General features: G+C 36.5%; 1 protein-coding gene across 1 annotated transcript in view; it reads right to left on the bottom strand.

Moving 5' to 3' along the window:
- Window positions 1-15,024, bottom strand: part of Tfap2d (transcription factor AP-2 delta) — a 54,895-nt gene that overhangs the window by 19,025 nt on the left and 20,846 nt on the right. The window contains exon 6 of the mRNA XM_021198248.1: window positions 1,959-2,100. Within this exon, the coding sequence (XP_021053907.1) occupies window positions 1,959-2,100 (142 nt within the window). The remainder of the gene's footprint in view (window positions 1-1,958; window positions 2,101-15,024) is intronic.

Below are 15,024 nucleotides of genomic sequence, written 5' to 3'. Positions count from 1 at the left end.
GTATGCAGGCTCCTCTGGGCTCACAAAGACTGAAGCAGCAAGCACAGGGTCTGCATGGGTCTGTAACATATCCTCTGTGTATGCTACGACTGTTAGCTTGGTGTTTTGTGGGACTACTAACAGTGGAAGCAGATGTGTATCTGACTCTTTTGCCAACTCTTGGGATCTTTTTCTGTGGATATAGATCATGAGACTCAATGTTTTTGCCAAGTGTATTGTGAAGAATTTACTTTATACATTTTTATGGAACTTTTCTCTCTGAAGTGAAACTGGATAGCTTTCAGGGTAGTAATTGAGATATAATAGTTGAGTGTAACTTCACTTATATATTTAGTAGCATTTTGTAGTGCCACCATCTCCAGAGTTCCATGTTACATAGGAGCGATTCCTTGTTACATTTGTTTTAGATTTCTAACTAAAAACATAAATATAGCCCTATGCTCCAGACTTTTGGACAAATTATATGAACTCTAATGATGCAGTATTCGATCATTACAATCTTTTTGTTTTTTTTCCCCACACAAAGATTAGACTGGTTTCAAGTGAAGTCTTCATTTTTCTCTGAGATTGGAAAACATTTTAAGTGACTAAACTGCAATGATTATTTAGATCATTGAATAAATCAACTTACAGTTTTATAGACTGTCCTCATGCTTGTCCAAACAACATTGCACATTGTAGTCACATTGGAGAGTGAATAGTGGAAAGCCAAGACTGGTAAGCTTGAACTCTTGCTAGGTAATTCAGCATAGGACATCACTCTCTAGCTATCAATTGGACTTTATGATCTTGTCACTTATTTCAAGAGCACAGGACAGCTTATGTCTTAAATACAGATGACAATCCTGTAGGATTCAGTGGTAATTACCACCCTTTCCACAGGACAGTTACAGAATTAGTATTCAGATTACTTTCCTTCTTATTTAAGTTCTTCTTTCTGAAGCTGAGATATGAAAAGACTCTTTTGTCTCAAGACAAAATGTCATATTACGAATTATGTAACAAAGATGATCTTCAGTGACTCACAACCTTCTAACTTCTTTGCTTACATCATTGTCCTTAAGGAGGCTAAAAATTTTAGCAGATTTATGAATTTAAAGTTTGGTGTTTTTACTGACAATCGATATTAAAGTAACAATACTCAATTAAGGTCACTGGTTGTTCTGACTTACCTTAACTTGGATCAACTGTTAAACATAAACATTTCTAATCCAGTGAGGAGGCTTTTCTGTATTTTAAGTATCATGTCTGGTTCAAGATGTGTCTAGTTTCTATCTTTCTGTATAAACAATTATCCTAATTATACTAAAATAATTGGTTAATTACCAAACACTGAAAACAAAGATACTTTAGGAGGGTCAGTGCATGTAACCAAATTTTTCTTTAACTGTGCATTTTACAAAATATCCTTGAAATATTGTGAAATATATTAAATATCAAAGATGTAAATCAGTGATTGGTTATATCACTGAAAAAATTTTGTATTTCATGTGTATTTGGAAATTTTATTATATTTTACTCTCTCTCTCTCTCTCTCTCTCTCTCTCTCTCTGTGTGTGTGTGTGTGTGTGTGTGTGTGTGTGTGTGTGTATGCATGTACATGTGATAACACACAAGTGAAGTTGGATGGTAACTTACAGGATTTCTTTCCATCACATGAGATCTTGGTATTGAATTCAGGTTTGTGTGCATTTGGGGGGTAAGTTCCTTTAGCTGTTGAACCATCTAATTGCCTAATTTCTGCATATTGTAATAAGAATTGTCTTGATAGTCTGGTTTCTACTCAAGTAAACCTTGATGCCTTCGTGCAGATGTAGAATTCTAGGAGAATCTACTTCATTGTTAGAATGATTTTAGAGAACTTGATTTTAGAGAACTCTTATTTTCTAGACTGTCATTCAAAGAAGACCAGGAAAAGTGGGCATGGATGTGCATGACTGTGTCCCCACAGCACTTACTTGGTTGCTAGGATCATCTTTTTCCTTGCTGTCTGTTCTTTCTGTTCCATATGTTGTCTGGCGAGATGCTCTCCTACTGCCTTGGCTGGAAACTCTGTTTCACATGTGTAGCCAAAATCCCGAGCCAAGTGCAAAGCCTCACCTATTGGCAGAAAACACAAGTCACTGGCTTATCCTTATCTGACCTTACAAGGGTAATGCTGTGAATTTTCTCCAACTCTCATACATGGGTGTGGTCACATGCAACATGTTGTTTCTGTCTCATTTAAACAGTGTTTCTGTTTAATTTAAACAAAGCTGTGGGAGAGATGGTATCTGTGAGGAATGACAATGAAAAATAAGGAACTGGAACTTTCCAAGTAAAATGGAGAACAAATCCGTGACTCAGGAGTTTTGCTGCTTTTCTTTGAGTGTCTCACTTCACTGCAGTTCTACTCATAGAAAAGCTCCTTGGATTATATATATAATTTGTTGCTGCTCAGATAGATGTCTATAATCTATAGATAAGCCATTCTGATGACTTTTCCATGAGACTGATCAAAATATACAGCAATGGGCTCAAAAGACTTTTTATTACTTTATAAAATGAAACACTTCCATGAATTTCACACTGCAGTGTTAGAGATGGTTTATTATATGACTATAATACTATCAACATCAGGCCTTCCAGAAGGCTCTGATGTACTGTACAGTTTAAGAAAATGCAAAACACAGCAGAATCATAACTTCTACTTGTCCATAAAATATTGAGTACAAGTAAAATTTTAATAAGTGGGATAAAATATCTTACCAAGCAAGTAATATTTGCTGAAGAAAATTATTCTAGAGTATAATGGTCAATGTTTTAAAAATTGCTTAATCAAAAGTCTTACCTGACAGGTAAAATTTATTTAAAAATCCAAATTTCTGAGTGAGAATACAGTTTAGTAGTAAGCTGCTTGCCTGAAAGGCATGAGGTTTAAACTCTAGAAACATGCATGTCATTGTGAGCAAGTGCTTGAACATACACAAATATATGATTATTTAAATATATATGCAAATATATAAATCAAACTTTGCTACACATGTACTAAGTGATGACTTTGTTCAAGGGAACCTTTTTTTTTTTAACTTTTTGTTTTATTGTTATACTGCATTGGTGTTTAGCCTGATTATTTGTCTGTGTGAGAGGGCCAGACCTCCCAGAACTGGAATTACAGACAGTTGTGAGCTGCTCCATGGGTGCTGGGAGTTGAACCTAGGTCCTCTGGAGGAGCAGCCATTACTCTTAACTGTTGAGTCGTTTTCAGGGCATGTTTAATCAGATGCAATAGGAAGACAAAATAGGACTGGTTTCTCTGGCCTGGGGATGTAGTTAAAGAGCTTGCCTAGCTTGTATGGACACAAAATGAGAAAGCTGCAGAGCAAGTTTGAGGCCAGGGGGACCACATGAGACCCTGTCTAAAAACAAATGGTGGGGCAGGTGGATGACTGAACACTGAAATCAATCCCTGAACCAACGCCAAGGGAGAAGGAGAAACAGATTTCCAAGTTTGCCCTCTGACCTCTATCTAACATGTATTTACACATGTGCATGCACATACACAAAGGCACACACACGGACAAATAGGGATAGCCATAGCATCACTAGCAGCCATAACAATAAGAAGAAATTAAATAATATAATAGCAATTTATGGTTTTCATTGCATCGTATAAAGCACTGTATACAATACCTACCCTTGTGTATTGGTGTTGTAGAGATAGGAGATGTGGTATTACAAATATCAAATGATTGCTAGCGTGTTTTACAGAAAGAAGAGAAGGTGGGAATCATGGGGCAGGGATGACCCAAGAGTCACATAATTAATTTTCCTTTTCCATGTAGAAGTGAAAAAGAACAGGATTGATGACAGTTTTTTGTGACCTTTGTTTAAAAACTGGCCAACATGACACTCTAAGAAGTTACTGGACTTGAATTTGCTGTGTGCCCCTAGAACAGGATACTTGTTGATTGGTAAGCCCCAGGAGTGCATGAAAGTAGATAATAGGAGAGATTAAGTGGAAGGGACAGTCATAGACATGAAGCAGTATATACTACCAGATTAGGAGACATCACTAAAATATTCTAAGTAAAATATTGTTTTTCAAAATAAGAATTGCTCCTGTTTTTCTATTAAAAACAAGGCTTTTAGTTTTGGAAAACTAACAAAGTTAACAGCTATATAAAGAGCAGGAAGGCCATTTAAGATTTCAGAAAGCTGAGGAACTAGTGTTTAGGACATAGTTCTTCCTCTCCCAAAGTTTTCTCTTTTAAAAAAAATTAGATATTTTCTTTATTTACATTTCAAATGTTATCCCCTTTCCTGGTTTCACGCCTGACAACCCCCTATCCCATCTTCCCTCCCTCTGCTTCTGTGAGGGTGCTCCCCTACCCACCTGCCCACTCCAGCTTCCCCAGTCTGGCACTCCCCTACACTGGGGCATCGAGCCTTCACAGGACCAAGGGTCACTCCTCCCACTGATGTCTGACAAGGCCATCCTCTGTTACCTATGCAGCTGGAGTCATGGTTCCCTCCATGTGTACTCTTTGGTTGATGGTTTAGCTCTGGGAGCTCTGGGGTTACTGGTTGGTTGATATTGTTATTTGTCCTATGGGGAAGCAAACGCCTTCAGCAACTCCTTGGGGATCCATCCCATATTTAGTCACCAAACCCACACACTATTGTGGATGCCAAGAAGTACTTGGTGACAGGAGCCTGGTATGTCTGTCTCCTGAGAGGCTCTGCCAGAGCCTGACAAATACAGAGGCAGATGCTCTTAGCCAAACATTGGACTGAGCACAGGGCTCCCAAAAGTTCTCTTAAGCGATCTTTCCTTTTTTTATTTTTTTATTTTTTTTATTTGTTTATTATGTATACAGCGTTGTGCCTGATGTTTGCCTGCAGGCCAGAAGAGGGCACCAGATCTCATTATAGTTGGTTGTGAGCCACCATGTGGTTGCTAGGAATTGAACTCAGAACTTCTGGAAGAGCAGTCAGTGTTCTTAACCTCTGAGCCATCTCTCCAGTCCATCTCTTAAGCTTTCTTACAACTAAAAATTCTAGTCAATATTTTTTCCTCAGACACAGTTTTAAAAGGTGTACAGAAAAGTTGAAAGAATTTTACAATAAAAAGCCCATAATCTATTCTTCATATACTACGTTCTCTATCATGTGTCAATTTATTATACTACAACTCTATCCATGTTATTTTCAGAGGAAATTCTAAGTTTCTTGTGTCTCTCAAAAGTATCAGTATGTATATAACTAACTGGGGTACTATATTTAGTATCTTGTGCTTTCTCTCCAAAATATGCTAAATAAGAGACACAGACTAAAGACACTTTAATCATGATTTGTTGGTATGATGTGTACATATGTTGGTGTCCGACAGAAAGGGCGAGAGAGAGGATATCAAGTCAGGTTTGGGCACGCGCTAGGCAAGCATTCGTCCCGCTAAGATGCACCTTCACCCTTATTTACATACTTCATATCTACTGGCTAGACATGAACAGGCAGACATCTGGGGGAGTGACTGGGGAGTTGTGCATACACATTACTCTCACAAAGGCTGGCAGTCTTTTTGCCAGCACCCGTTTGGGATGATTCATAACTGCCTGTAACTCCAGCCCTTGGCGATCCCACACCCGGCTCCAGGCTCCTCAGACACCAGTGCTCACGTGCATGCCCCTACATACAGACACACACAATTCAGGCTGAAAATACATATTTTCTAAAAAAGATTTTTGGGGGGAGAGGGAATTGCTTTTGCCTATTTCAGAAAAGAGCATTTGAACAACCAAGTAACCCGCTGTATTTGATTCACAGATATTGTTGGGAACCTGCATGGAATTTTCAGTGTGAATGAGTATCAATCAATGTTTAAAAAAAAAAAAACTAGGCAGTTTCAATGGTGTAAATATGTTTAAAATTTATATGTCAATAAATGCCAATATTACTAGTGATTTTCTTCTCTAATGTTGCAGTTTTATAAACATTTCTCTCCTTCCAATGTAAGACTTTGCAAAAGACCCTAACTCAATACAAAAAAAGCTCAATGAAGTAAGCTTATCACTGAAGTAACAGATAGCATTTTATGAATTAGCTGACTAAGGCATGCCCCACATTCTGCAAATGAGGAATGCTGGGACTTGTATGTATATTTTTATTTGTATCTTAGAAAATATAATTTCCTCCATTTAAAACAGAGATGTGATGACTAAATATAAAGGGTTTTTTTATTCTCAATATTTAGCATTTTGAGTATTTAATTTATATTTAATTAATATTTAATCGATTAATCTAATTAATAATAAATTAATTTAGTTAATATTTAATTGTTTTGGGTGGTGCTATAATGAACAAGCAGCATTTAAAAATGTTAATTCCCAACAGTTTATCACTCTAACTGATTCAGGAAGAAGACATATGCATATTTTCAATAATTGAAATAAAGTTTTTTTAAAGGACATAGCAATGCCATGTAGAGCATTTGCTTTTACTAGAAAAATGATAAAATGGATTACTGTGAAATTTCATACTTGAAGATAAAAATGTTAAAGTTGGAGCCAATGAATAAGGCTATTGCACCTGAGCAGAAGATAAACTTGCAGTACTTCGTCTTCTTATTTAAATCTATTCAATATTTATCTAGTATTCTTTTTTGTTTTGTTTTTGAGTCCCCCGTTTTTATTATATATTTTCTTTATTTACATTTCAAGGGGGAAATTTGTAGTTCTTAACAAAAATGCAAAGGTCATTTCAAACCAGCACAATGACAGTGAGAGTATGCTGCCTTCCAGCTCTATATAGCAGGCAAAGTTGCATATGTCAGATTAGATGCATAGTCCATCATTTACACAGAAGCAGATACTTCAGTAACGTTTTAATACACTATTACACACCCAATGACCCCCAACCTCCCTAATGCTGTGACCCTTGTGTTTGTGATTACCCCAACCATAAAATTATTTTCGTTGCTACTTCATAAAAGTAATTTTGCTACTGTTTTGAATTATAATGTAAATATCTGTGTTTTTTGGTGATCATAAGCAAATCATGTGGAAAGGGGTAAAAAGGGGTCACGACCCACAGGTTGAGAACCCTTTGCCTAGCTAACTAATACAAATAGAAAGATTGTAATATGCCCCTTGAGTTTTGTGCTGAGACCCGATTCTTTGATGATTTATCCCATTTTATGCAAAGCTCTACTCTGTGGTACTTTTAAAAACAGTTTGATGGGAACAGCTGCTATTTACATTTACACTGACAGCCAGATCTTCCCTTCCCCTACTTCTGTTTAATGCTTTCCATGGCTCGCAGTGTAACATTGTCACAGGATGTATAGTGATGCTACATCAAAGAAGTGGCAAGTGAAGACATTCTGATATGTAGTTAAAATGTGTATATCAATGCAGGAAAGCTTTGTGTGTGACAATCCGAGAATCAACAAATAATGGATCCGCCGATTAAAACACACAGTCTTCAAAAACAAGAAAATCCATAAAATGCAATTCTTTCTAGCAGATGCTTTTGTGTCAATGGGCTCAAGAAAAACAAACCTTAGGGTAGGAAGAGTATATGATAAACTTCTCTGAGTTTTGACTGATTTCTGCAAATAACAATACATGTTACTCTGACTCTAAGCAGTGGGCAGTTATTGATGGTGTAAAGATCATCCTAAGAAGGACCAAAACCATTTCCCCTCCTATTCACATAAGTGCCCCAGATGCCTTCCATCTCCGAAGGATGGAATAAGGTGCTGTGGTTCTGAGAGGGTTTAAACTTTCTGTTTATTTCAATTTATTGTGTTATTCAGACCTTTTAAGTGTAAGCAGCAACATGTTAACTTAAAAACTAGATTAATTTTATTTCGTATCAAGAGCTTCTCAGTTCGGAAGTCTACACTAATGAGATTAATGCTTGCAAAACAGGCTTTAGGGTGTATGTGCCAACTGGTAACCCATGCCCATCTTTTAAATGTGAAATTACAGAGTGACAATTCAATGTTTTAGGTAGCAAAGTCTGAAATGATCGTATTAAAAGGCAGGTACAGATGGCTTCCAAAGCAAGAACATCAGCATGCATCTTGCTCGCCATGTCTCTGCAGATTCAGTTTTGCATACAACACAGCAAAAGTAAAATTTTGGGAGAAAACATTAGAAAAAAATTAAGTGGAAAGTTAATGACAAAGTATTTTCTGATGAAATGTTAATTGGCTGTTGTACTGAGGTTTGGAATTTTAAAAGGAATGGCCCTAAATTTATTAGTTTCAAAGATTTATTTTTGTTCTCTTGTATGCGTGAGTGTTTCTGTGAGTGTATGCCATGTGTTTCTGGGAGACAGGAGGCCAGAAGAAGGCATGGGAATTCCTGCAGCTGGAGTTATAGGCAGCCTTGTGATGTTTGATGTGAAGGAAACAGCTCTTGTCTTCTAGAAAAGAAGTGCATGCTCTTAATTGCACATCCATCTCTCCAGCTCCTGGAGTTACTTTTAAATTAGAAGTAAATACACCTGATTTTTCAAATGTGTGTAGTTGTAAGGAATTTTTATTTAAAATAATTGTATCCTTGAGAAAATGTACACTTTAGAACTAAATCTTGAATGATGGTCTAGGTGAAATGTTGCTATTGTTTGGAATTTTTTAGAAAATCTTTACCACTTGTTTTTGTAATATTATTACCAAAATATTAGATCTAATTTAATATTGCAACATCTAATGGCATTAAATAATGGTAAAATATTTTAAATATTGGTCACATATCTATGATTTCAATCTAATTTTCCTGTGTGGTGAAAGAGCGGGTTATTTCAAGGAGTATCTTTTTGTAAATTTAACAAGATACAAATCTTTACTTTAATACATTCCTCTTTCTCTTCCGCAGTACTGGGGGTTCAACCTAAAAACTTCTGCATTCTAAGAAAGTATTCTAGCACTGAGCTCTATCCTCAGCCCTCTTCACTTTTCCTTTTTGATATGGGCTTTCACTGAACTGCCAAACCTGGCCTTGAATTCTTTTTGTAGCTAAGGCAAGTCCTGAACTTTGTCACTCTTCTGCCTCAGACTCATAAGTGGACATGATCACAGACAGGTCTGCACCGCAAGGGCTCTTCAAATAAATTTACTTATAATTTGAAATTACAATTAAATCCTAGAGCTGAAGCACCAAGCAGACATTTCTGCTCTGTGTTCAAGATTTTAATGAAAGGAATGCAGTCTATAACACAACCTCACTGCCATAGCTACATGTCTCATAATCTGACAATTTCCCTGGGTAAATGATGAATGTTTTCAAATGTCTACATTGTAATTCCTAAAGCAATAGTTCTGCACCATCTTCAATGTCCTGTAATTATCAGAATACCTGATCTATGACAACCAGTTGCTCAAATATATTATTAGTTAATCATAGCAGTCATGCAAGGCATTCCAACAAATAGAACACAAAAGAAAAACAAGAGAAACTTGCTAGAAACATTAACTATATACTACAAACTAATGTAAATAAGAGTCTATCATTCCAACAAATAGAACACAAAAGAAAAACAAGAGAAACTTGCTAGAAACATTAACTATATACTACAAACTAATGTAAATAAGAGTCTATCATTATGTCAGTGGGGCCATTTAATAAAACAAGCACAACTAAAGACATAGTTTCTGAACCCTTGCTAAATTTCTAACTCACATTTTTGCTTTTAAAAAAGGAAAAATACCCCAAACCACTACATTTCACAAATATTAGTTAAGCTCTGGTATTATGGCTTGAGCATTTTGCAAAAACTCCTAAGCTAGTTCTCTTCAGCTGTGGTTGAAAATCTCTGTCCTTGGGCTAGAGAGATGACTCAGCCATTAAGAGTAATGGCTGCTCTTCTAGAGGTCCCTCTGCAAACCCTGCAACCACATGGTGGCTCACAACCATCTGTAATGGGATCTGATGTCCTCTTCTGGTGTGTCTGAAGACAGCTACAGTGTACTCACATACATAAATAAACAAATATTAAAAATAAACAAAAAAACAAAATAGCCCACAAAAATATTTCCCCTAAGAGGATGAAAAAGCATTATGCAGATGGACTACACATATTCTCCTGTATAACTGGTCTGTGGGTTACATCAGAAGAGTTACTAATAAATTACCGGTTCTATCTAGCTATATGTTCACAAGGGACTGGCATATTTGGCTAATATATCAATTCTGGAAAGAAGCAAGGAAACGCAGTAATAAGAACAAAAATAGCATAAGGGAAACAAAGACATCGTTCCACTCATAAAATATTAAGAAATGTAATTGGAAGATGTAGCTTGTTTTTCAAATTAGTAGGGAAATGATGGATTATCAATAAAAGGTGTTGGGACAACTGGGTGGCCATCTGGAAAGAATTAAAGTTGGATCTATACCATAGCTCCAACAACAAAGCAAATCCCAGATGGATCAAAGGTTTAAGTATAAAAAGTAAAACCACAAAGTAATTTTTAAAAACATAGGATGATACTTTTGTGATTTTCAAAACTAGATGTCCCTTTTTAATGTACTAAAGTCAAAACTGAAATTTCAAAAATTACATGAGAAATACGATCATGTCATCTGCCATGACAAATGCCTGAACATGGTTAGAAAAAAAGAGGATAATGGGATAGGGATTATAATTAAAGAAATATATATATATATATATATATATATATATATATATATATATATATATATGAAATTACCAGACAATAATTAATTTTAATGAAGGGTATAAACAAGCAATAAAAGCCCTGTAACAGTGAATAAATGAAATCTGGAGGGAGGGTGATAAGGTGCAACAATCAACTTTGCTATATTTTAAAAATATGGAAAGTTACCCTATATACTGACTGTAAAAAGTTGGTGTATAGAAAGTACATCTCATACATCTAAGCTTGTACTGAGCCTAAATTTTAAGAGAGAGATTTTTTTCAGTCCATCAAATTAGCAAATACTAAAATGTTGACCTCACATCTTTTCTGTAAAAGCACAGGGAGGCACTACTATGCAAGCGTTTTACCCACGTTTACAACAGTGACTGAGAATAAACTGCTTATAGTGTATCAAAGCTGCAGGTGCACTATCCGTTGACTCTGAAACATGGTTCCTAGGAATTTATCATAAATGTTCTTAGGTGTCTGTATAAGCATACAAATAGGAGTCTATTCATTGTAGCACTATTTAATGGTCAAAACTAAAAATGCTTTGGACATATTAAGTAGAAGACTTATTAAACCATAGTGTGTGTGTGTGTGTGTGTGTGTGTGTGTGTGTGTGTGTGTTCCTAAATACATAAGTACAACAAGCTTAATCTATATAATGTTACTTGTCTGTAAAAACAATTAGTGAAAAATAATGCCATGGATTTGAAGGGCAGCAAGGAAAAGAATATGGGAGGGTTTGGAAGGCATAAAGGGAGTAGGGGAATACTGTAATTATACTGTAAACTCAAAAATAAAAGAAATAATTAGAAAATAAAAATAAATTGTAATGTGTTTACTCAATGTAATGTCATCAATGGTTGAGAGATCCAACAACTCATCTTTACTAGGAAAAAGAGTAACCACTAAGACCAAGTACTAAAGCATAAAGCACAACCTCAGGTCACAGAATACGTCAACACACACATACTTATATCCTTGGAATGAAGCAGAAGGACAAATTGTGTTTGTTTTCTTCTGTGAAAGGAGGTGACTGCCTTGAAACAGAGCATATACCCCCTTGTAATATTTGGATTTTATATCATGTGCGTGTGTTGTCTATTTTGAAATATATTAATTAAGAAGGAAATCCTGTTCTTAGAACGATTTCATTCTGAACTCAATGATTTTCCTTATTGTTAAATTTAGACAGTTATAAGATTCTGATATTTCAATCAAATCTATGATTTGATTAAAGACCTATGCATTTTGATAAATGTAAGAAATAGAAAGTAATCAGAAATTAAGTGTTTGAACAGCCCATTATCAGAGATACAGCCTTTGAAAAGCAGAAGTTTTAAAATGAAGAAAGAAAAAAAGAAACTAGAAAACATTGTTGTGATGGTTTGTATATGCTCGGCCCAGGGAATGGCATTATTAGAAGGTGTGGCCCTATTGGAGTAGGTCCCTGCAGATGTGGGCTATAAGACCCTCACTCTAGCTGCCTAGAAGTCAGTCTTCCACTTGCAGCCTTCAGATGAAAATGTAGAACTCTCAGTTCCTCCTACACCATGCCTGCTCAGAAACTGCCATGTTTCTACATTGATGATAATGGACTGAACCTTTGAACCTGTAAGCGAGCCCCAATTAACTGTTGTCCTTAGAAGAGTTGCCTTGGTCATGGTGTCTGTTCACAGCAATAAAACCCTAACTAAGACAATAGTAAAGATGTGAAATTTTCATATGCCTCCCTATTTACAAGAGTGAAAATGAGCAGTGGATTAAAGACTGGGGCCACGAACTTTACACATACATTAACATTCTCTGTGAGTAGGAAGAGGAGACCAAGGACACCTTGCACAAGTTTCAAGCACAGATGAAATTGTATAGCATTATGCTTCTCCTCATCTATATGCACAGACCTTCCCTCACCACAAAACTGATTAAAATATTGAAATAAAGAGGAGTAAAAAGAGAAACCAAGAGAGTAGCAAGTAAGGAGACATTTAAGGATATAATATCCAAGTGATATCCATGTGCCTATCATATCCTACAGATGAATAAGTTACTGAGACCAATTAATGAATCTGGAAAAAAAGTCCTGAGATATTACATAATGATAGTTAATTATTACCTAATTGCCAGTTATCAAAAGCAGAGTCCCCTTTTTAGGATTGCTCTGTGCTAAGAAAAAATTTATCTTTAATTCTCATTGCTCAAAAAAAAAAAAAAAAAAAAAAAAAAAAGAAGAAGAAGAAGTCAAAAGTGACCTTACAATGAGTGACTAACCTAAGTTGTGTTATAATTAAATATATTGAGGTTAATTCCACTGTTAGCTTTGAAATGCAAAATTATGCTCCCAAAGACATGGCAGTGCCAGATTCTCTGTGCGAAAGGGAAAACTAGGGTCCCTTACTTACTTCCTGGTGGTTGTGTAACTAAAGTGAACATCAACCAGAGCTATAACAGCCTCACTTTCGACATCACATGCAGCTTTTGAAGGAAGGTAACCACATGTATCATGGGATGGGGCTAATGGGGATGAGTGAAAGGCCTGTGAAGGGACTGTCTGGTGGATATTAGGTATATGATCAGTGTTGAATGTAGATTGAAAAATGGTTATCCACTAATACACAGGCACAATGATTCTAGAGGGTTTTTTTTTTTTAAATCACAAGGATTTCTCTCTAAAGTAAAACATCGTAGACAAGAACACCTAGAGACTTCCCTGGCCAGCTCTCCTGCCTACAGGAAAGGATTTTCTGTTGTGTAGGTTAAGTTATGTTCCCTTCATTATTGGAAATGCAGTCACATAGTCTCAGGATCAAAGACAGACTAGAAAAGATATTGATCATGAGCTGCTTCTCTTAAGCTGGGACAATGCCTCAGTTGGTATTGGGACCACAGTGGAAGAGAACAGATCCCAGTTTGGATGACCAGAATGGAAATAAAGGCAGATAGTACAGCACATGTCTGTAATCCCAACATTCCCATGGCAAGAAGGGAGGTGGAAACAGGAGAATATCTGGAAGTTCATTGGCTAGGTTGCAAACAAGCTGGAGCAGGAGCACCATCATGGGGTTATTCTCTGAATTCTGCATATGTGCTCAAACACACACACACACACACACACACACACACACACACACGCACACACACATGCACACACACACACACAGTACACAGGCACATACAAGCACACGTACAAGCACCATACATACAATCACACATACAGCATGCACACACAAACATGCATTTTTCCACTTATTTTAAAGATACAGTTTTATAACATTTTGAGTGGAAGAGTTTTGTAAACTTCATCAGTAACTCTAAACAATGCTACTGATCACTTCAAATTAGAAGGACAAATCAACATCAATGCTATTCTCACTTGAGGAAATTAAGTTTCAGAAGATTTATCAAGATTTTTATAAGCTTATAATTAGTGATGGGTAAGAAAGAGGCAGAAATGCCTGCTTACAGTTCACAGTGGGGCACTGTGCAAGGCAAACATCTATCTTGTTCTTTCTTTCAAGTTAAGAAACAAATTTATGGCAGTTCACCATAATGGAAGTCAAAATGAAATACAGACTTTGGGTTTGCAAAGCTGAAGGACTGGACCCATATCCCTGTGGTCTACAACTCTATAATCCTATACAGAACAGTTAATCTCTTAGCTTTAGTTTTCTTAATTGGGTTGCTCATCCTGCTCATGGGTTTGCAGGTATTGTGGTGGATCTTCACCGAGATCTTATGAGTACGATGCTGCCACTGCTGCTGCTTCATACCTAAGAACACATGATAACTGATGTGCCTCCCTGTAGTAGGCGACCCAGGGCCCCCCATTTTTAGTTCCCAACAGGTGATAGGTAGATGTGAGTTTGCACTGGCTTAGTCATCCCTAGAAGCCGCACTCTTAACACTTTCTGAGGTGTAGGTGAAGGAAAACTAGAGTATATTTACTCTTCCTTAGGTTCTCTTGTGTCATTCTGGTTCCAAGTGTCTAACCAACACTAACATCATTAATTATACAAAAGCCATACAATGTGTTGGATAAATATGCTCATCAACTTTCAAAACCCTGTCTTCTGAGAATATATTTTTAGTAAAGAAATTTATCACATTTAAAGTTTTTATTTTGTGTGGATGGGCAGGGGGCATGTACACTGTGGCATACTTCTGCAAGCTAGGATATCAGGTCATGAGTCTCAATGACAGGCAACTCTACCTGCCATGTTACAACCCTTAGTTACTAAGCTCTTTTATTCATATATTCTTGAGTTATTGTGGAGATGTCTCTTGAAAGAGAGAAAGAGAGAGAGAGAGAGAGAGAGAGAGAGAGAGAGAGAGAGAGAGAGAGAGAGTACAGCCCAAGCTTACCCCTACACTCAGGT

Source organism: Mus pahari, chromosome 5, assembly GCF_900095145.1.
Source record: "Mus pahari chromosome 5, PAHARI_EIJ_v1.1, whole genome shotgun sequence".
NCBI classification, from domain to species: Eukaryota; Metazoa; Chordata; class Mammalia; order Rodentia; family Muridae; genus Mus; species Mus pahari.
The sequence above is the reverse complement of the archived record's forward strand: the minus strand, read 5'-3'. Positions and strand labels throughout refer to the sequence as shown.